This window comes from Symsagittifera roscoffensis, chromosome 10 (genome assembly GCF_963678635.1).
Source record: "Symsagittifera roscoffensis chromosome 10, txSymRosc1.1, whole genome shotgun sequence".
NCBI lineage: Eukaryota > Metazoa > Xenacoelomorpha > Acoela > Convolutidae > Symsagittifera > Symsagittifera roscoffensis.
The window spans coordinates 43,820,320-43,840,856 of record NC_087071.1 but is presented as its reverse complement, the minus strand read 5'-3'; the positions used below and the strand labels follow the sequence as shown (position 1 = coordinate 43,840,856).

Here is a 20,537-nt window from a genome sequence, read left to right as displayed (position 1 = left end):
AGAATAGGTCTAAAATTGCTAATTTCTCGACCAAAAACAGGTGATTGTTTTTAAAAAATGATCAGGAACAAATTTTCAGACCAAGTGAGATCCAGAATGAAATATTGCACTTCCGAGCAGCTAACGATTTGTCCATTTGCAGGTGCCTTAAAACATTCGTCACCCTCCTTTGCAAGAAGGTAAATTTACAAAAATAATGGACAATTTAGTTCAACCTAGTTTTATGTCAAGCTCATTGAATTTACAAATGCTACTTAAACAATAAAGACTTAATCTGCCTTACACTTTTGAACAGTATAAAAATTTCGACATAATTTTGGAAAATTCGTTTATAGGTTTTTGACAAAAAATTCATTCATAGGTTTGTTTTTTCGCAGCCCAAAATTAGCATACTTTGTTGGTTCAGACAAAATTTTACGTTGAAAAAGGGTTAAAATTAAATGCCGTCTTCAGAATAGTAGGTCCTGTCACCCATCAAACCATCTCAGGTGAAAGCTTAGTTAAAACAATATGCAACAGATATATTTCAGATATGCGGCAAACAATTCATTAACGGCAACTAAAATATTTCCGGATATTCAAAATAGATGCCTCATTTTTTTTGTTATAATCGTTTGAACCTGCACCATTTTAAACTACCATTTTGGAAACTTCTATTTACCAAAGCTGGATTAAATTGCGCTATTTTTATGAAACATATATTATCTAATCACTGACAGTGTGTTAGTGTATTAAAAATGAGGTCTAGTTGCTTTTCATATGAAATTTTTTTCTGACTAGATTTCGAGCAAATTTATAAAAAATGCATAGCGGTTTTTTAACTACAAACACACGCACACTTGTCAACTCTAGATCTTTTTGATCACAGAAGAATATTTATCTAAAGATGTTTAAAGATGTTTCATTAAAAACATATTTTTAGCTTCTGTGTCAAGTTTAGCAGCTTTTTTGTGAAAGTTGTAAAATTTACCAGATTGAGGGTAACTTCCCATTCTCTGTTGAACTTTTTAGTTCGGGTTTCGTATTGAATTTTGTTCACGTTGCTCGTAAAAATGCATTCAAATTTATTTCTTTTTGGTTGCTGGTGTTTTTCTGTTATAGTTCGTTCGTGATAACTTCAACTCTGGGTTTTGTTCACACATTCCGAAAAATATTCTTCATGTTTATTTAATTCTTGGTTAATGATGCTTCCTGGTTCCAATGAGTTTGTTCATACAGCGTGATCGTGACCCGCTAACTTTTCCCCGTCACTCAAAGTGGTGTTTAGGGAGAGATCTTTCACCCAATTGGGTACTTTTCCCAACAACAGACTCTGTCTTTTCCAGCTGCTTTGACCAGAAGTGAAACAGACGTTTTGTCCCAAGTCACGTGCGTCTGTTAATAAAATACTTAAGGTTTAGTTAACAAATTCATTAACGAGTTTTGAAGCATTTAAAGTTTTTATCTTATGTTGTTTCACAAATTTTGTCTTTTGAGTCTCCAAATTCCTCAGAAGGAGCGCTTTTTGTACTCGCCTGATAATGGGAGTGTATCTTATTGATTAATTGATACCATTTGCACTTTCAATGAATTCTGAAGTCTGATAAGTTCCCTTTTGCAAAAATAATTCGAGTCTTAATTAGTGTTTTTGTCTTATTTAGTGTTTTTTTTTCTCTGTCTTAATTAGTGTTTTTTTCCTGTCGTAATTAGTGTTTTTTTTTCTGTCCTAATAAGTGGTTTTTTCTGTTTTAATTAGTGTTTTGTTTTCTGTCCTAATTAGTGTTTTTTGTCTTATTTAGTGTTTTTTTCTGTTTTAATTAGTGTTTTTTTTTCGTCTTAATTAGTGTTTTTTTTCTGTCTTAATTAGTGTTTTTTTTTCTGTCTTAATTAGCGTTTTTTTTTCTGTCTTAATAAGTGTTTTTTTTTCTGTCTTAATTAGTGTTTTTTTTCTGTCTTAATTAGTGTTTTTTATTTTTTTATTCTGTAGCATACTCACCTGTGGTTCCATCCATGTAATACAGGATGTAGAAATTACACATCTCGTCATCAGCAGTCGGCCCAATCCGAACTTCCTTCTCGCTTGTCTCGTACACACACCTGCCAAATACACACAAATATAAATTGTAAACACAAACAAACAACTATCAGAAAAAAACAACAGACAAGAAACCGATCTAACTACATTGTAAACTCTTTTTACAAAGAGAAAACTGCGTTGTAAATTATTTTTATAAAAATAAACTCATGAATCGAAAAAAGGCATTTTTTTCAGCAGAGAATCTTGGATTTTTTCTAGCGTATTAACAGCTTTGTTCATGCTTATGTAATGAGGGTTGAAAAAGGCAGAATATCTAATCAGTTTTTCATTCAGTTTGAGTGGTTTGATCATTCCTATAAGCAACTTTTTGTGACGTATGACGCGTGGCTGATCCATACGAAAGACTAATTTAAAAGCGAAACTTTTCAGCTTTTTTCACACTATTTGCAAAAAAAATATTCCAAACCGGCTGAGATTTAAACCTTTTTAGAAAAAAAACGTTAAAATGGTCTGCTCTATTTTTGATTCTTCATCGGTACAGATGAGATATAATTTCGAGAACAAAAAAACTGTTCACCTTAATCTTGTAATGGCCATTCTGTTTTTTATAGCTTATGGCTTTGCGTGAAATAAAACGAAGAGAAGAGTTAGACCTTGCGACGAGGATATCGGATGGTTCAATTAGCATATCAGACACATTGTAGAATGTCTGTTCTTCTTGAGGACTCTTCACCCCCAATGTCATCCACACTTTGTTCGCGTACTGGGGACCCTCAGAGCGATAGCTCATATACCTGCACAAAAAAAACAAGCAATAAGAAACAAAAATGACATGAACTTCATTTTAGCGTTTTTTCCACATGATATCTTTATGATTAAACCTACTTGTTAGCTAGTACTGTTCAAAACAAGATGATTAGAACACTGCTGTACAAGTAGCGCACAAATTTTTCCATCACGGTCATTGAAATTATCACAAAACAAAGGAAAAAGAAGGAGAAAAAAGATGTTTTAAGGATTTTTTTTCTAATTTTTGAACCAATTTTTTTTACCGGTTTCATGGGCAGCAAACACACTAAAACTAAATAGATTGACATTAAATAACAGTAGGTGTTTAATGGTCAAAGAACTCCGACAACATAGCGTTTCAAGGTATTGAAAATTAGTCGGAAAATTCCCTGTATGAAAAAAATTCTGAACAGAGCCAACAAACGGAGGAGAACTCGATTTAAATCGAGGAGACCAAAAAATGTGTTCACTCATTTTCAAAATTTTTTCAAATCATTGTCAAAGCTCTTGAAATTTCAAGAATGAATTATGAATCGCTTTTTGATAAAATGATTCAATTAGAGAAAACTGGGTCAATATGTATATATTTTATTGCCCTGTGAGATCTTAGTACTAAAATTGACTTTTGAAACTAAAATAAATCAAGTTTTTTGTCTCCATTTGAGTTTTCGTTTCTTAGGAGCGCTTCTATGCTCCATCAATGTATTTGAATTTCAAGCGCTTCAAAGTATTTGTATTCAATGCGTCCATTGACTGTGAAAATGTAAAATAGGAACCAAATTTTTTCAAATTTCACGCTAAATTTCAAGACCCCACTGGACCCTCATTGTGGTACTCCATTTATAGAAATATCAAACAAAATCTGGTTTTTTTCCCGATATCTTAGGGAGATCAGAGCATCAAAAGCTATTATATCTTTTGTTTCCTTGCGATCTACTATAAATATGAAATCTAAACTTGAAACTATTACAAAAATGTTGCAACATTGCGATTCAAAAGAAAATTTTGCTTCAGAATGGATTTGCAATGCTCCAACTAATTCAAAAACAATTTTTTTTCCAGTAAAATTAAAAAGATAAGTCCTCAATGCCACAGAAAAACTTTTCACCATAGAAAACTTTGAAAAAAAATCCTGAGACGAAATTTGCCAAAGAGCTGGTAAAACGCATGCAGTAGCCTGTAGATATGGTAACATTTAATTTTTGCATGCTCGTTCTTTTCTATGATAAAAAAGTCAAAGTAAATCTGTGGGTGCAATGTCACTCAGATAAGAATTGACAATCAATGCGTGTTATTAGCGACTATGATTCGTATGCATTTACATACTTCCATGATCACTGTTTCAAAAAAAATCCAAAAAATGAATTGAACTTTTCAATAAACAACTGTGTTTTAGCGAGTTTAGGCAGGCCAGAGCAGTAAGTATCACACCCAAAAATTTTTAAAATAAGAATGTTTTTTTTTGTTATTTTTCAACTGTTTTTGACAGCTTCGAACAACTAAAAAAGCTGTATAAAAAATGAAGTCCCAGATTGTTTTTACTTAAAATCTTTCACAATTCACAAAATTGTTGAGCAACCAATGCAAGCCATTACTTTACAAACAACTCTTTTAAACGTTGAAGTTTAGTTTTTTGAACTAAAGTTTGATCATCTGTGATAGCTTTGCTTGATGTCCAAGGAGAAATTTAGAAACTCAAACCAAACGACGATCTAATTTTTTTGAAGCCAAGGAGCAGTTTAAAAAGTGCTGTTTTACTTAACTATGCACATACTTTTTGCTATTTATCATAACTTTCAAAAAAACCTTTCAGTTGGGTTAGCGTTTCTCACAACAAATCCGCTGATAAGACGCCCGTGCGAATGAGAGTGCACTCGGAATGCAAACGGTTTCACGGTCTGATACCTCGGTATTGATTGTGGCGAACATATGATATCCATACCATACGTATCCTTTCCAGCCTCACTTTTAGATGGAATCGAACCAGCCGATCCGAGAACCAAAACACCTGCCATGAACTTAGTTGGAATTTTCTGGTACTTGAAAATGATTCCCGAGCTGTCTGTTGCGTCCGAGTTGTCTCGAAACATATCGGCCATTTTGTAGTGAAGTTGAATCACGAGATACTGAATCGGGGTTCCTCGGCCGACTTTGAAAGACAGCTCTTTCGGTAGCTCGTAATCACCGGCCTGGAAAGCCTCGAGGAATAGAATGTTGTCATCTTCTCCACCGAGGCATATTTCACCGGGAACTAACCCTTCATTTTTCTTTCGGTCGGATCTCGACTTCATATCACCACAAGCCCATACTTCGGCGTTTGCGCCTGGTTCCCGGCAACCATATAAAATTATGTGATGCGCGACTCCGTTTCTGTCAATGGGGGAAAACTCTCGAAGATACATAGTCCCGTCTGTGAGTTTTTTAAACGTGCACACATATTGGTTGTCGTAACTTGGTCGAAATTTGGAAATTTTAATTGAATCGCTTTTGATTTTGGCAGAATGAATCAATCCAAAAAAAACTGAAACCAGTACGAGAAGTTTTACAGAAAATGATGGCGCCTGATTGTACATTTTGTTGTTGGCTTTGTTTGAAGTTGTCAAAATATCGACTAGCTTGAAATGTGGATGCAGCTATAATCAAAATTATTTTTGCCTTTTGTATATTTTTAACGAGAATCTGGAAATCAATAAGTATGCCTTTTGAAACTAAAAGCGTTGTCTTAATTAAGCTTCTACAAAACGAAATAAGAAACATAGGTCTATGGAAAAAATCAATTGAAGTTTCTATTCAACACAATTATTGAAAACTGCAGTATTGAAAAGAATTGTTTCAAAATTGAGATACATTGTTTTGGTTTAGACCTGGACTGAAAAAAAAGGATGAGTTTTGAAAACTTTAGACACAAAGAATTTACGAAAAAAATTGATGATCTTCTGAGATTTTTATAAGAGTTCTTAGCTTAAAAAGCTTTTAGTTTCGTAATATGGTACTAAATTGTATGTAAAAATAAGCAAATAAGTAGATAAAATGCGCCTGAAATTTTTTTATTCTAGTTATATTGTTCTTTTTTGTCAAACAAAGCAAATTAGCGTTTTCAAAAGGTATCTAAAACGTTAAAAATGATAATGTGCTAGACAAAAATCACCAGCTGAAAATAATTCTGAACATAGCCAACAAACAGAGGGGATTTCAAATGAACTCGAGGAGACCAAAAATTGACCACAGTTCAATCTTTTTTCTTCTCATTGTCTGTTAGAGCTCTTTTAATCTCAAGAAAAATTAATGATCACTTTTTTGTTAAACTGACCCATTAGAGAAAACTGGGTCAATGTGTAATCATTTTATTCCGCTGCGAGTTCTTAAAACTTAAACTGTTTTTGAAATAAATCCACTAAGTTTTTTGGCTTCATTTGCATTTAGCTACTGAAGAGGGCATTTCGCCTTTTTGTCGGCAACTGAATTCGAAATGAACAAAAAAATCAAGTCAAATTGGGATAAATTAAATTTGAAGGTAAAAACATTTATTTTTTTTTCGAAAGTAGAAACATAAGCAAAATTAGTGTCTTCAATACCTTCCTTGTCATTGAAAAATTGAAAATAAGACAGTTTTTTTCCGAATTTTATGATCCTTATCAAGACCCTTATTGTGGTGCCTGATTTTTTTTTTGAAAACAAAAATTAACTCAATCTTTGACATATTTTTTCCCATAGTTTGGGGAGGTCAGAGCAACAAAGGCTGTGACTTCTTTCTTTTCCTTGCCACTTATTTTGAATATGAGAAAATTGTTATAACCAGACTAACCGGTAAGTTTTGGATTTGAAATGGATTGAAAACTTCTCTTTCATTTTAATAATACATTCGCTAAGCAACCTAATTCTCGATTTTCAAATAATAAAGTTTTCACCAAGTCTTAGAAATTGAGGCAAACTATTTAAGCAATTGAACTAGAAACGTTTCACGGAAATTTTGCGACATTGCCATTCAAAAGATTAATTTGATTCGGAATGGATTCGCAGAGATCCAACCGATTCGAAAAAAAATACTTCGAGCAATTGATGCAAGCTATATTTCACGAACTAATCTCTTAAACAATCAAACGTACAATTAATTTTGACCATCTGGGATAGCTTCGATTGATGCGAAAAAAGAAATTTAGGTGTTCGAGCCAAACAATGTACTAGTTTTTTGATAGCGTAGGAACAGGTAAAAAAGCAATTTATTTGCTGCAGTAAAGCTGTTTTCACAACGGAGTTTATATTTAAGTAATCTGAGAGCTCAAATTTCCAGCAATTTTTAGTCCAAAAAAGCACATCGCTCTTTTAATTTAACTATGTTTGAGCTTTTCGCTCCAATTACTATAAGAAAATTACCTTTCAGTAGGGTTGGCGTCCCTCACAACAAATCCGCTGATAAGACGGCCGTGCGAATGAGCGTGCACTCGGAATGCAAACGGTTTCACGGTCTGATACCTCGGCATCGCTTGCGGCGAACACATGATATCCATACAATACGTATCCTTGCCAGCCTCACTTCTAGACGGAATCGACCCCACCGATCCGAGCAGCAATACACCTGCTGTAAAGTCAGTCGGAACTTTCTGGTACTTGAAAATGATTCCCGAACTGTCTGTTGCGTCCGGGTTGTCTCGGAACATACCGGCCATCTTGTAGTGGATCTGAATAACGAGGTACTGACTCGGCGTTCCTCGGCCGACCTTGAAAGATACCTCGTTCGGTAGCGCGTAGTCACCGGCTTGGAAAGCCTCGACAAATAAAAGGTTTTGATCTTCTCCGTTACTGCAAACATCACCAGGAATTAGCCCTTCGTTTTTCTTTTGGTCGGCTCTTGAGTTCATATCACCGCAAGCCCAGACATCGGCATTCACTCCCGGTGCTCGGCAGCCATACAATATTATATGATGCGCGACTCCGCTCTTGTCGCTGGGTGAAAATTCTCGCAGATACATGGTCCCGTCTGTGAGTTTTTTAGACGTGCACACATATTGGTTGTCGTAGCTCGGGCGGAACTTGGAAATACGAATTGAGTCGCTTTTGAGTTTCGCAGAATAATTCAGTCCGAATAAAACCGAAACCAGAACAAGAAATTTTACAAAAATTGACGGCGTTTGATTGTTCATTTCGTAGTTGGCTTAGTTTGAAAATGTCGAAAGATGTCGATTAGCTTGAAATATGGCTGCAGCTAAAACAAAATTAATTTTGACTTCCAGATTTTTTCAATTCGAGGAATCAAGACAAACTGTATGACTTTTGAAACAAAACTCAATGTCACAAAAAGTTTTTTCAGTCTGAACTTTTCAAGAGCTCTTAATTTAGGAAGCTATTGGTAACCAACTCGTATATAAAAATGAGCAAACATGTTGATAAAAAAGCGCATTAATTTTTTTTAGTCTAGGCATATGGTTCTAATTTGTCAAACAATACAAATAAAAACTTTTAACGGGTGTCTATTACTAAAAAATTTAAAAATAGCAGACAAAACTAGTTCAATAAAAAACCTTTCACTTTTTCATACTAGAGAGAGTTAATTCAAATAGGCACAAATTTATTCGATTTTCGTTAAGTTTCCAAAATGTTGCATAACTATTATATAACTTGACAGCATTTTTGAATAGTTTATATGGTAGCTGGTTTTTGTCTTTCCTGGTTTGCATGACGCCCATAAAGGAAATGGGTAAATTTTAATTTTAAATGATGGTTTACTTAAATTCGATTGATTACTTGTTTTCGAAAAGCTTCTGAAAATGCCCTAAATCTGATTACTTTTCACTGATTAATAATTAATCACAAACTTGAGGCCGTTTTGGGCAAATTTGTTGGCTTTTAGAAATTGTCAGTGTTTTCGATTTGCGATAACTGATGGGTCCAAAATTCCCAATCATTCCTTCAACACGTAGTCGAGGTGGAGAAATTACAGGGCTCTGACGTTTTGCTCTTTTTCCTTTTCCCCCACCTCACACTAGCATCACTTTTAAGGTGTAACGAGTGGTTTTACGAGGTTAATTGTGAAGACCAAATATGTTTGCCATGGCCTTATTATTCCGTATGCCAATTTTCATTACAATCGAATAATATGAACAAGTATGAACAAGTTTTTCACTTGTAAAATTTTGCGGGTGGTGGGGAAAGGTAAAAGAGCCTGACGTTTTTCAAATATAAATTGATGGCCCCCTATTTCCTAATTAATATGTTAGTTGACCCAAGTTTTATCACGTACTTGAATTGCATGTGGTGAGTTTTTCAAAAAGAATGAACAAAAAAAATCACTTATCTGTCCTCTTTCTCGAAATTTAATTTTTTTTGTATACAGAATAGTAGAACAGAAACCCTGAAAAGCGGTTAAAATTTGCCTCGATTTCCTTCATTTTAATTTTTTATAACCAATTTGGCTCAAACTCTGAACAAATTTAATTTTTTGTTACGGTGATACGAAAAGATATGATTCCGTTTTGATGCAAAAATGAAGCTTTTCAGTTCGATTTCAATCGAATGTAAATCGAGCTAAACTTGTTTTTTTTTCAGTTCTGATTTTAGTGACAAAAAAAATTGATTTGTTTCATTTTATATCAAATTTCATCCACTTCTGTGTAATCATTTTCTGCAGATTTCAAAAAGCGTATTCTCCTAACTTTTGGCCTGAAAAAAAAACTATGAAGTTAGCTAATATGTAAATTTCATGCACCATAATTGAAATGTTTAATTTGAGTTTTTTTTTAATATGCCATCTGTCTAAGAAAGTCGCACCTAGAACGTTGATTTACAAAAAAAAACATTTTCATAAAAATTGCTTAATTTTACTTTTCATTAACGCAGAAACATTTAGATTTGCAAAACTTAAAAAGGATTCTATTTAATTCGTGTATTTGTAATAAAATATCCTCCTCAAGTGACCCTTGCTCTTGGTAGTCCTGATGTGGAGGTTTTTCTTGAATACAAATTTTTGATCAAGTTTCGATACAATAAAAATGATTAATTTAAAAGAACTAGTTTTATGAGAAAGAAGAGTTTTGTTTGAAACGTAACGAAAAATTAAATCAATTTTGGTTGAGATTTGGTTGATTTCACTAGCATAAAAAAAAATCTAAACAAATTGATGGAATACAAATTTTTAGAGAAAAAAATTTTTTCTTTTAAATGTAAGACTTCGTTTAAAACCATTCTAAAACAAATTACGCTTCTAAATGGGCTACCGTAAATCAAATACTATACAGTATGAAATATGTATAAAAGTTTATCTAAATCGAAATCAATCTCAAGTTTGTCAGTACGGGCAGTCTTTAATTGTTCCCATCGTTTTCCAAAAAGAAATTTTTTGCAAAGTATACGGAACTCTTAGTTACATTTTTTTTGAAAAATCTGCTTAAATATCGTGTAATTTAAAAAAAATAAGTTTAACATTGCCAGATGGTTTGAGCCATGCAATGAACTGAACTAAATGTCAGCTTGTGGGTATGAAATATGAAGAAAAGAATGAAAAAATCGCCTCTTTTTTCCATTTTTAGAACAATCGGCCATAGTGAGAAAAATTTTACACGCTAAATTTTGTAGGTTGGGATGTGGAAAAAAGCCAAAAAAAACAAAGTTGGATGTAATTTTGCTTACTTTTGATCGATTCAGGCTAAAACTGCATGAGGCCAAAAAACACCCACACTCAGTAATGAAAACGTAAAGCTGTTTATAGCAAATTAGCGAGGAAATAAATCAAATTATAAATCCAAGGGAAAATACACAACGAAGTTGAGTTTTTTGGGGAAATTGGTCTAAAAGAGGAAACGGGTTTTACAACAGGAGCACCAAAAAGCAATGTTTAAATTGGTACTACATGCACATGTGATAAGATAGCGTGAATAGATACAAACTAAGCGTGCTGCTAGCCGAAAATCAAATGTGTTACCATGTCATTAGGCCAAATTAATTTGCACTTTTTAATGCAATTTTTCAGATCTTAGCGTTAATATTGAGATTTTTCATTAATTCTCAGCACAAAACGAGAAAATGTACATCAAAAATTACTTGATGTTAAGATGGCCTATTTTAGTTGTGACCTTTTATGACTAATTTTTGGTTTACTGATACGGTGGCTCTGTGAACAGACTAGAATCATAGATATGTGCTCTAGATAGGAAAAAAGATGGCTTGATAATCAGGGGCAGAATGTATATTTCATTTCCCTTATCTACTCACGTTCAATTTCCACTTTTTCCTTGTTTCCTTTTCAATCTTTCGGGTAATATTTGGCCCGTGACGTACCCTTAAATGGGACTCCAATTTGTCTGTTACGTGGAGAGGTAATAGTCGGAAATCAAAGAGAAAAGAGAAAATTTCAATTTAGAATGCAAATGGAAAAACTGAACAAAAAAACGTGGATTTTTGTCTAGTATCTAAAGTTCACCAATACTATTTTTGTTTGTTGATTTTTGTTTGTATCAACATAAAAATAGTGTGTAGCTATGTTTGGTAATTATGGCGCATATCTTTACAAAAGATAAAATAAAAAAACAAATGAGTTTGAGCTCAAGTGTTCATTTTCAATCAGAAAAATGGTAGCCTTTAGTTTAACGCGGACAGGTAAATATATATAAAATTAAAAGCCACTGACGTAATAGAAATTGTTTATGTCGGTATATTGAAACTGTACAATAGATTGGTTATATAGATTCGGCGAGATTGAGATTTACAGGTAGTGAAAAAATGTACAGAAAAACAGGGAGAGAAAGAATTAAAAAAACATAATATACGGGATTAAAATAACAAGAACACATTTTTTCTTGTTTCTCAATTTGCTATACGTTTTTGTTTCATTTACTAGCAAATAAATATTTATGAAAAAGAGTGGCTGTTTTTTTTCTCCACTTTATTAAATTAATATGTAACTGGATTCGGTTTGAGAGTATGCCAGGAGTGAAAGGGGAAAGGGCGATTATCGGTCTTGCTTTCGATAAATTGCTTTCAAATTTACCTGAACTCGGAAATTTACATTGCTTCCAAATTTAATCTAGAAAAAAAATTAGGAAAAATTTTGACCAGTTTGGTTGAAGTAAAAAAGTCCAAATGTAAAACAAGGGTAGCTAGTTACTGTGCAAGTAGCACAGAATACTCCGACCATTGTTGTTAAAAAATACAACAAAAATGATTTTTCTTATTTGTGTAGTTTTTCTGCGTGGTGTGATATTACGTAAAAATACAAATTAGGCATATTCAACAGTCATAGTAATATTAATAATACAGTCAAACATTCAATCAATGGATTTTTTAAAAGGTTCGTCAGGTAATCAGAAGCCAGAGTAACTGCAAACTTATCAAAACCAAGATGTCTGATCCTTATTTTCAATTACGGCTATATAAAATTAATAGCAATAGGTAGACAACCTACCAAACAGACAGACCAAGTGGCAGAAACGTTTATAATCTCAATTTATTAGATCATTTTTTTCCGAAAAAAAGAAACTATCAAATGAATCACTGGCAAGTTTTAAGCGGTTTTGATGCAACTAATTATATCTAATTATAGGAGTGCTAATATATATAATTGATTTGAGCTTGCAAAATTGTTAGGTAGAAATACATGTTTCTAAAACAATAAGCCGCTGATTATGCATTCGCTTTAGTCAAAGAGATTTCGAGATCGGTGAAACTCAAGACCGCTTCAGTTGAAGAGTTGATTAACTCATTCACTAGTCAAATCTATTGATTTGAATAGCTGTTTTGTTGAAATTGTTCAGATTAATAGAATTACCTTCTTTAAAGTTGCAAGTTCGATTTATAAATTGTTTTATTTCAAATTTTCAAGAACAATAAGCTGCAGAACGTTTCAATTATGATTGTTTATTGCGATTAACATTACGAGGCCAAACTGTGCATTTTGTGTGTTTTTAGAGGATTCCGCAACAGGTCAAAAACAGAATTGTTTTTCTTCATTGATCTTCTTTGCTGTTTTGGATTCCACAGAAAAATAGCTAAAACACTGTTTTGCTCAAAATTGCTCCAAATACAGGCAACTTGCGGAATCAGCAACAAAATTTGTGGAACTCGCAACTAAATTTGTGGAATCCGGAACAGTTTGTGGAATCCACAAAAAAAATATGTGCTAAGTAAAATTAAGCTGTCTTGGAATCCGCAACTGTAAGTGGAGCCCGCAAATTGTAGGCGGATTCCGCAATAGGGAGCGGAATCAGCAAAAAATTGTAAAATTCACCTAAATTTGCTGAGTTCGCCTTCATTTGTGGAATCAAGAACAACTAAAAATATCGCTCATTGCAGAAACCGCAACAAAACTAATGTGCAGACAAACTTCCTGTTAGAGATATTTGTACGTGGAACCAACGGAAGTTTTGTAAGTGAATTCCACTTACATTTTAGAACGAATCTAAAGACTTGTCTCTGGAATCAAGGAACACACATACACCAAGTTGTGCGCCTATCTGATGTGCAGTTTGGCCTCGTGATAAACTGTACACTACAACCATTTTGAAAGCGTGAAATTGGCATTGACTCGATTTTTCTTTTGTTTCTTATTAAATTGCACTCAATTTTTATGGGAAAAATTTCGGAAAATTATGTGATTAGCCATGGAAGGTTTTTCACAGAGACGGGTTGTCTTTTTACATGCAAAGTTGCTTGTGTCTATAGATTTTTTGATGATTTTTTAAAAAAATTTTCATGTTGCGCCTAGATTAATTCATTGAAATCATAAATCAGCTTATGTAGCAATTACCGCACAGCACATCTTGTATTTAGATCTCACAAATTGTTATCAGAGTCCAGAAATTACGCCATTAATTCGCAATGTGTATGAAACTTTTTTTATAAAAGACCTTAATGGCTAAGCTAGATTTGATAATTAACAAATTCAAGGATTACCCTAGAACTCATTCAATTGTGTTTTCAATAGCCAAAAAAAATCCATACGAGCAACGCAAACACAAGCATTGTAGCCCATATGTTGTTAATATGAAAACATAAGTAGCAAAATCTGGCTTTCTTCTTGCACTAACTCGTGATTTATGGTTTAGTTAGTTTCATAGTTTCACATATATGTCCCATTTGATTTTTTTTAATTGTTCAGACTATCGAAAAAAGTGACGGATTATTTGTGCTCGGGATGATTTTTTCTCCAGACAAATTTCCACTTTTTAACTAGCCTTTTTTGACGAAAGTTTTCAAAACTAACTAAAGGGTATTGTCTTCTGGAACTCAATTTTGATTAAATAATTCACCTGTGATTATTTTTCGTAAAGTTATGGGAATTTAAAGATGGTCAATTTCGCCAATTTGAGAAATTTAACTCGCGATATATTTTGTGCTATTATCGCGTATTTAAACCGTCTTTGAATTGTGGTATGCTATTTGATCAATTTGATCTATTTAATTAGTTTAATGTATTACTTTGTACTTTAAATTGCGTGTGGGACAATGAATGTCGCAAAAATTATCTGAAATTTTTTTTATTATTATTTTTTGAATGTTTCGTCAATTTTTTCTAAAGCAAGCACTACTACATAGAGATTAGAACGTTGTCAAAACATTTAGAGCTTCACCTTGATACGAGCAGTTTTGTATGTTTTTGGCTTCCAAAAAAAAGTTACTTTTTGTTGATCAATTAGAAGTTCGCGAAATAACTGATATGCTACAAAAGTTAGTGAGAACTAGGTTAAAATTGTGGAAATTGATTCTTTTTAAATATCTCAACACAAGATGAGAATTCTGCAAATAGATAAGTTAGTTTTTCCAAATTCGGGTATCGTGGAACTACGCAAGGCGTAACTTGTATCAATGCAAACATGAAATACATCAGTGTATTTTCAGTACGCATTGATTCAAATTTAAGCCTTGCTTATTTTCATGGAATCCGTATTTAGAAAAAATACGGCTCGTTGTCAACCAACGAAAGCGGTGGTTGAAACCATTAGTTCTATGGACACCAGATTGAGTGCTCTATAAAAATAAATGACCGAAAAATGTCAAAATCTTCAGGAGCCGCAGAGTCAACCTCATATGTTTGTTAAAGGAAGCCCAAAATTTTTGAATGCAAATAAAAGTATATAGAGGTGGAGCTAATTTTTGAGAAGCTTTGCTTTCTCTGAAAACACTTCAAGAGTCTTCGAAACCAATGAACTACGTACATTTTTTTTTCATTAAATTTCTTTACAAATTGTGAATGCGGTAGTCCAGACGCACATACAAAAACCATACTAATTTGGTAGTGACGTGCTTTTATAGCAAAGCGGTGCATGTTTTATACAAAACTTTTAAGAAACAGATTCCAGTGAAAACAAAAAAAAATAAAAAAAGAGAAATAGTAGTAACAAAGCAGCTTGAGTATGTGTTAATGATATATCGAGATATATATTCGAAAATTATAACTTTTCAAACTGCAACTCGTACAAAAGTTTGAATTGCACGTTTTACATGGCTCGTTCCATCTACGTTTGATACGCTTAGAAAGAACAAAAAAACTCAAGTGGAAATCAGCCGCCAAATCTAGTATTTCAAAATTCATCGAAGAAAACCTGGAATAACGCTTCGCATGCTTTTAACATAACTTGTTGCTTGAATTATTTTAATGAAAATTGTTCGCTGTTTTTTGAAAATCAAACTAGACTTTTTGAGGATTGGAAATTTTGATTTATGAAATAAACGAACGCTTTTTACATACTTTCTTTTGTAGGTTGTGCTTAGCGAGAGTAGTTATGCATCTACAATGATGAATAACTTTTTCAGAGTTTTAAATCCTAAGAAAAAACTGTTTCGTGGAAAGTTTTAAGTACCAAATCTTTGTGGAATAACGTGGAAAAGTTTAGATGCCAAGTTTTTACTATAGATTGACGGTTTGTTTTTATGCTAAAGAAGATGTAAGGAATAATTTTTTCAACTGTAAAATAATTTCAAAAAATTATTTGTTTTCAAGAAAAAGAGGCGATTTTCAAAAATAGACCCAAACAATTTTCCCCGTCCTCAGCTGAATCTACTCCTAAGCGTGTCCTTCCTTGACACACTCATACCTGAAACTTCAAGTCTCCAAGAGCCACTGGCGTCTTAGGCCAGTTAAGAAAAAAAAGTATCATCGACTTGTTCTATACTTCTGCCATCTGAGCAAGCTCTCCAATCATCATAGACACATACGACTACGACTTCAGCTTATTGGAGAGATACCACGACACCACGTTTCCTTTTCAAAAAATCAAGTATCAAAAAAACAGTCGCACAAAATTAATACGACGATAAGTTAGCCTTAATTCAATTTGGAACATTTTTTGGCAATTTTTTAACTCTGCAAAAAATGATCGGAGGTACAATATATTTTTTATAAATTTGCTTTTAAAGAAGTCATTTTTCAATTTTGCAAGAAATGATCGGAGGTACAATATTTTTTGTAAAATTGATTTCAAAAAGTGAAAATCAACAATGGCGAAAAAAAATTTTTCGTTGAAAACTATTTTTTCGATCGCCAAACATTGACTGAATAAAAAAAAACACATCAAGCATAAACATTTCTTTTTTTCTACAGTTGAAGCAATCATTCAAAAAAAAAACTATGATCTTCTCATGAATAAGATATTTTTGAAAAAGTGAATCAAATTGGATCATTTGAAGTTTTTTAACTTGTCTAGATTTACTTGAGACAAAAAAGTGTTGCGTTCAAAAAAAGCGTTCTTAACTTAGACAAAATCAAAAGTTTAATGAAGTGATTTTTTGAAGACAACTTGCGCATAATTAATCTCTCTCATCTTATATGGTTCGATTTTACAAAAGTTTTTTTTCGAATTGCTGTAAAGTTCAAAAGAAGTCCTCAATGTGTTCTGGTTTGTTCTGGTCCAACTTAACTTTGTGCAGGCACATCTGAATAATCTTAAGATTGTATTTTAATAATACGGTTTTGATGAAACTTGGGTTGGGAATTTCCTTCTATAGTTCTAAAAAAGTTCAGTTGACCGTACTCAATGATTTTTGAAAATTTTGTTTAGTTTTTATGATGTTTTCGCACTAAGATAAATGAGTTTTTTTTGCTCAATTCAGATCTGAAAAAATCAATTTCAGATCCAAAATAAAAAAAGTTCCGACGAATAAAATAAAAAGCTTTAAGCCATTTAACAAGTTCACCAAACGAAGGATCTGAATTTGTTTCAAAGAAAAAATTTTCAGTCAATTGAAATCAAAAACGATAAGCAACTTAAGCAACCTAATTATTGCAACAAATTTATTTGATTATTGTTTTAGACGGATGATAATATCAAATTAAGGGTTAATGTATGTTGAGTTGACTTAGTATGTCATATTAGAAAATTTGTATCATAAAAATTTTCTCTGAAACCTTCTTTCATATATTTGAAAACTCAAAAGCCACGCAATTGGTCAAAATTATTCGAAAGAAATAATAAAAAGAGAATCTTTCGAAACAAAAATTCGGGCTCGCAATCTTCTCCCTAGATACTGGTTTTAAAATTTAGATATCAACAATCTCGGACCATCGTTCCAGGGAAAAAAATTCATGCAAATTATCATTTTATTTATAGAACAATTGGAGGTTATGTGCGCTAAGAGCAGAAGTTCCGTTAATGGGTAGATCGCTTTGCAAAACAGACAGACTGATCTAAATACTTTTTTTTGCATAATTTGCGCTCAAAAAAATAAAATTGAACCTTTTTTTTGGAAAATATGTACATGTAAAACAATTTGAGGCCATTTCGGCAAATTGCAGATTGAAACAAGAGTAGCCGGATCCTGCTCAAGTAGCAGAAAATATTGCGATTATTTTCTTCAATGTTCCTCCCAAGGCCAAAAAAGAGCAGTGCAATATCAAGAAAAGCCTAAGGAAAAATACTGAAAAAAAAGGGAAACCCTGGTCAGTTTTTAGTTTTTGAGAAGTTTTCTTTGTAGTACATTTGCTTTTTCTGCCTCTAGAGTGTTTTTTGTATAGTCTTATAAAAATAGTTGCCAGGAAACAAAAGCAGAAAATAGCGCTGGTCAAAAGGCGCCACTCTTGTCAGAAAATCTTCTAAAACTACTATATAAAACTTTAGCTCAAGACAATTATTATGATTTTTTCCCAAAAACAATTTTAGCAATATTTTTTTGATTTTTTTTCAGACAACTTTGTGGTAAAAGGAAATTGTAAAACGAGACCTGCTTTAGACTGAGCTTTCGTAATTTTTTCACTTTTAATATAAAAAAAATCACCATAAAAGAAAAAACTGTTAATAAAAAATGAAAAAGTAACCCCTTTCGTTGGGTTTTAGATGTTAGACACAAGCTTGATGCACCAAACCATAATTAAAACTGTGGTAAATAAGATTTTCAATCAATTTTTCCTTCAAATATGTCGCCCTTGTTGATGTTTTATCAAAAGAACATACATGTAAACTTACCAACCATCACACTAACTAGATGCGTGTTTGTAAATAAGTAAATTTTTTTAAAGCTATTAACAGTACAGAATCACAGTAAAATGAATGCTAGTTTAATATCAGTAAGTTTTATGACATACTAAACCATCTGAGTTTTGTTAGCAAAGCTTCCCAAAAGTAAAGTCGATATCTCTTTTTGTAAGGTCATTTACGGAGAACTTTGGATTTTCAATGGACGAAAAAAAACGGCTAGAAATTAATTTTTCATAAAATTTGTTTTTTGATAACTTTACTAGTTAGGCGAAATTCACCGGATACCGTTTAACAACAAGAACTCAAAACATTCTGTTAATTTTAAGCGTGCATTCTTGTTCCAATATCAAAATTGATGAAAAACAAAGGAACCGATTATTGAAAGAAATCGATGTTTCAATCGATTATTTTCAAGTTTTAAAAAGGCCTTATAATCCATTAAAACCAATCATAACACGTTTTGTTTTCATTAAAATCATTATTGTTCATGAAATCTCATCAAATTGAATACTTTGGTATTTGAAATTTACTCAACTTTTTTTTGAAACACTTACTCAAGCATTATATAAAACAACAACCCGAACGAACAAATTCATGTCCGTAGAAACCCCTCCCCCCATCCCATTGGTCAACATCTCACCCTACTTTAAGAACTCCTCCCAACCCACACCCCAACTCATAACCCCCCTTACCCCCGCCCTTACTCATCCCATACCACCCACCCAAGCGGAACCCATTAATAAACCCATCCCCCCTTTCTGATACGCATCCCCCCACGTTCAACCCCCTCTCATTTTACGACAATTACCTCACGCCTTTTATCTCCTTCCCCCAGATTACCGCCACTTGCCTTGCTTTCGCCCCACCCCCCACGTTCAGTAATTTTGGAGGGGGCGATAGACTGAAAAAGAAAATGACATTGCCCCTTCCTTAAACATGGCGGGGGGCAATGATTGGATTGAAGAGGGTGGAAACGAAAAGAAGCAATACTTGGAAAAATGAAAATTTATAGATAATAAGAATAAAATGTGTAGTAATCAGTTGGAAACAGAATAAATTTTTCCTAGCCAAAGTAAATCTCACGTTTGCAAACAATCCATTATTTTCGATTATAATCCAATTTTGTTTTCATTAAAAAACAATTTTGGTTGATGTGAAGTTTTTGTGAAGGCAGCACTTTACTTTTTGCAGCACTTTCTCATCAAGACCGTCTTCCAAGTTCGATTGGACGAGTTAGAGGTTGAGCTATTCGACAATGGAGCGCTGAGGACTGAGGAGGCGACGAACGTGCCGGACATTTCAACTTTTGTGCCACCTAATCTAGAGACACGCTTGGGACAAGCCTCAGGCATGCCACAAAGAGTGCAGACTGTCTTCCACTACTTGTGGCATGGCTGGGACTGATCCCAAGCGTGTCTCCAGATTAGGTGGCACAAAAATTGAAATAGCTGGCACGTTCGTCGCCTCATCAGTCCTCAACCCTCCAGTGTCGAATAGCTCAACCTCTAACTCGTCCAATCGAACTTGGAAGACACGATTCATCCAGGCGTGTCCTTCTATACTATCGAAGTGTATTCCATCAGTCGTGAATTTGGCATGAAACAGAGCTCTCAACTTGTGCTCCAAGTCTATTTGAATCATTCGTCCATCATTGCGACAAGCCAGATTACGCACTATGTTTTTCCACCTCACGATTCTTTCACTGGGCCTTCTTGTTGTTGCTGATTGTGTTGTTGATTTCATTGCTACTGTGCATACGGTCCTTACCGCGCACTGAGATTTCTGCTGCACCGCGGTAAGCAAGCACACTAGCATTGCTTCCTTTTGACCTGCTTCTGAATCTGAGCTTCTGGACACGTTGTTGGTGGCTATCAGAATCATCACACCCACAATTCTGCCCGGGTTCATCAACTTAACCCTTCTACAATAAAAATTTTAGCTATAACAATAGATTTATACCTATTCCCTCTCCTAGTTTTACCGTTTTTAATTTCATTTTTCTTTCTTAGAGTAAAACTATCTTGTTAGGATCTGGGCTCAGTGTTCGGCCTCATCTCCCGGATATGAAATACTTTGCTAAGTAACTCTTCTCTAGCTTCTTTATCCAGTCCAGTTCCCATCACGATAAGTTCTCCGAATTCAACCACAATTTCCCATAACTCCTCCTCAAACTCCTCGACATCCATCTTTCCTTGTTCCACCCTCTTATCCATCTTTCCTTGTCCAATGTATCCAGAAACATCGTTCTGCTTCCCTCAAAGGCGTTCTTTTCCTTGCTCTCATTACTAAAGAGCACCACGCCCATGTCCACAGGTTTGCTTCCAATTTGCAAC

At 33.6% G+C, this 20,537-nt stretch overlaps 1 protein-coding gene across 3 annotated transcripts; it reads right to left on the bottom strand.

Moving 5' to 3' along the window:
- Positions 1 to 500: 500 nt before the first annotated feature.
- On the bottom strand, positions 501 to 18,266 carry LOC134855382 (peptidylglycine alpha-hydroxylating monooxygenase-like). 3 transcript variants are annotated; one of them, XM_063871888.1, is made up of 5 exons: positions 18,197 to 18,266; positions 7,181 to 8,009; positions 2,671 to 2,811; positions 1,976 to 2,076; positions 501 to 1,374 (listed from the first exon to the last, which is right to left on the bottom strand). In XM_063871888.1, exons 2-5 carry the CDS (start codon positions 7,945 to 7,947, stop codon positions 1,211 to 1,213), a joined length of 1,173 nt encoding a protein of 390 aa, XP_063727958.1. In that variant the 5' UTR covers positions 7,948 to 8,009; positions 18,197 to 18,266; the 3' UTR covers positions 501 to 1,210. The 3 variants fall into 3 exon arrangements, with proteins under 3 accessions (XP_063727958.1, XP_063727957.1, XP_063727956.1); XM_063871887.1 differs by lacking the exon at positions 18,197 to 18,266 and adding an exon at positions 11,012 to 11,420; XM_063871886.1 differs by lacking the exon at positions 18,197 to 18,266 and adding an exon at positions 10,430 to 10,653.
- Between the last annotated feature and the right edge of the window lie 2,271 nt (positions 18,267 to 20,537).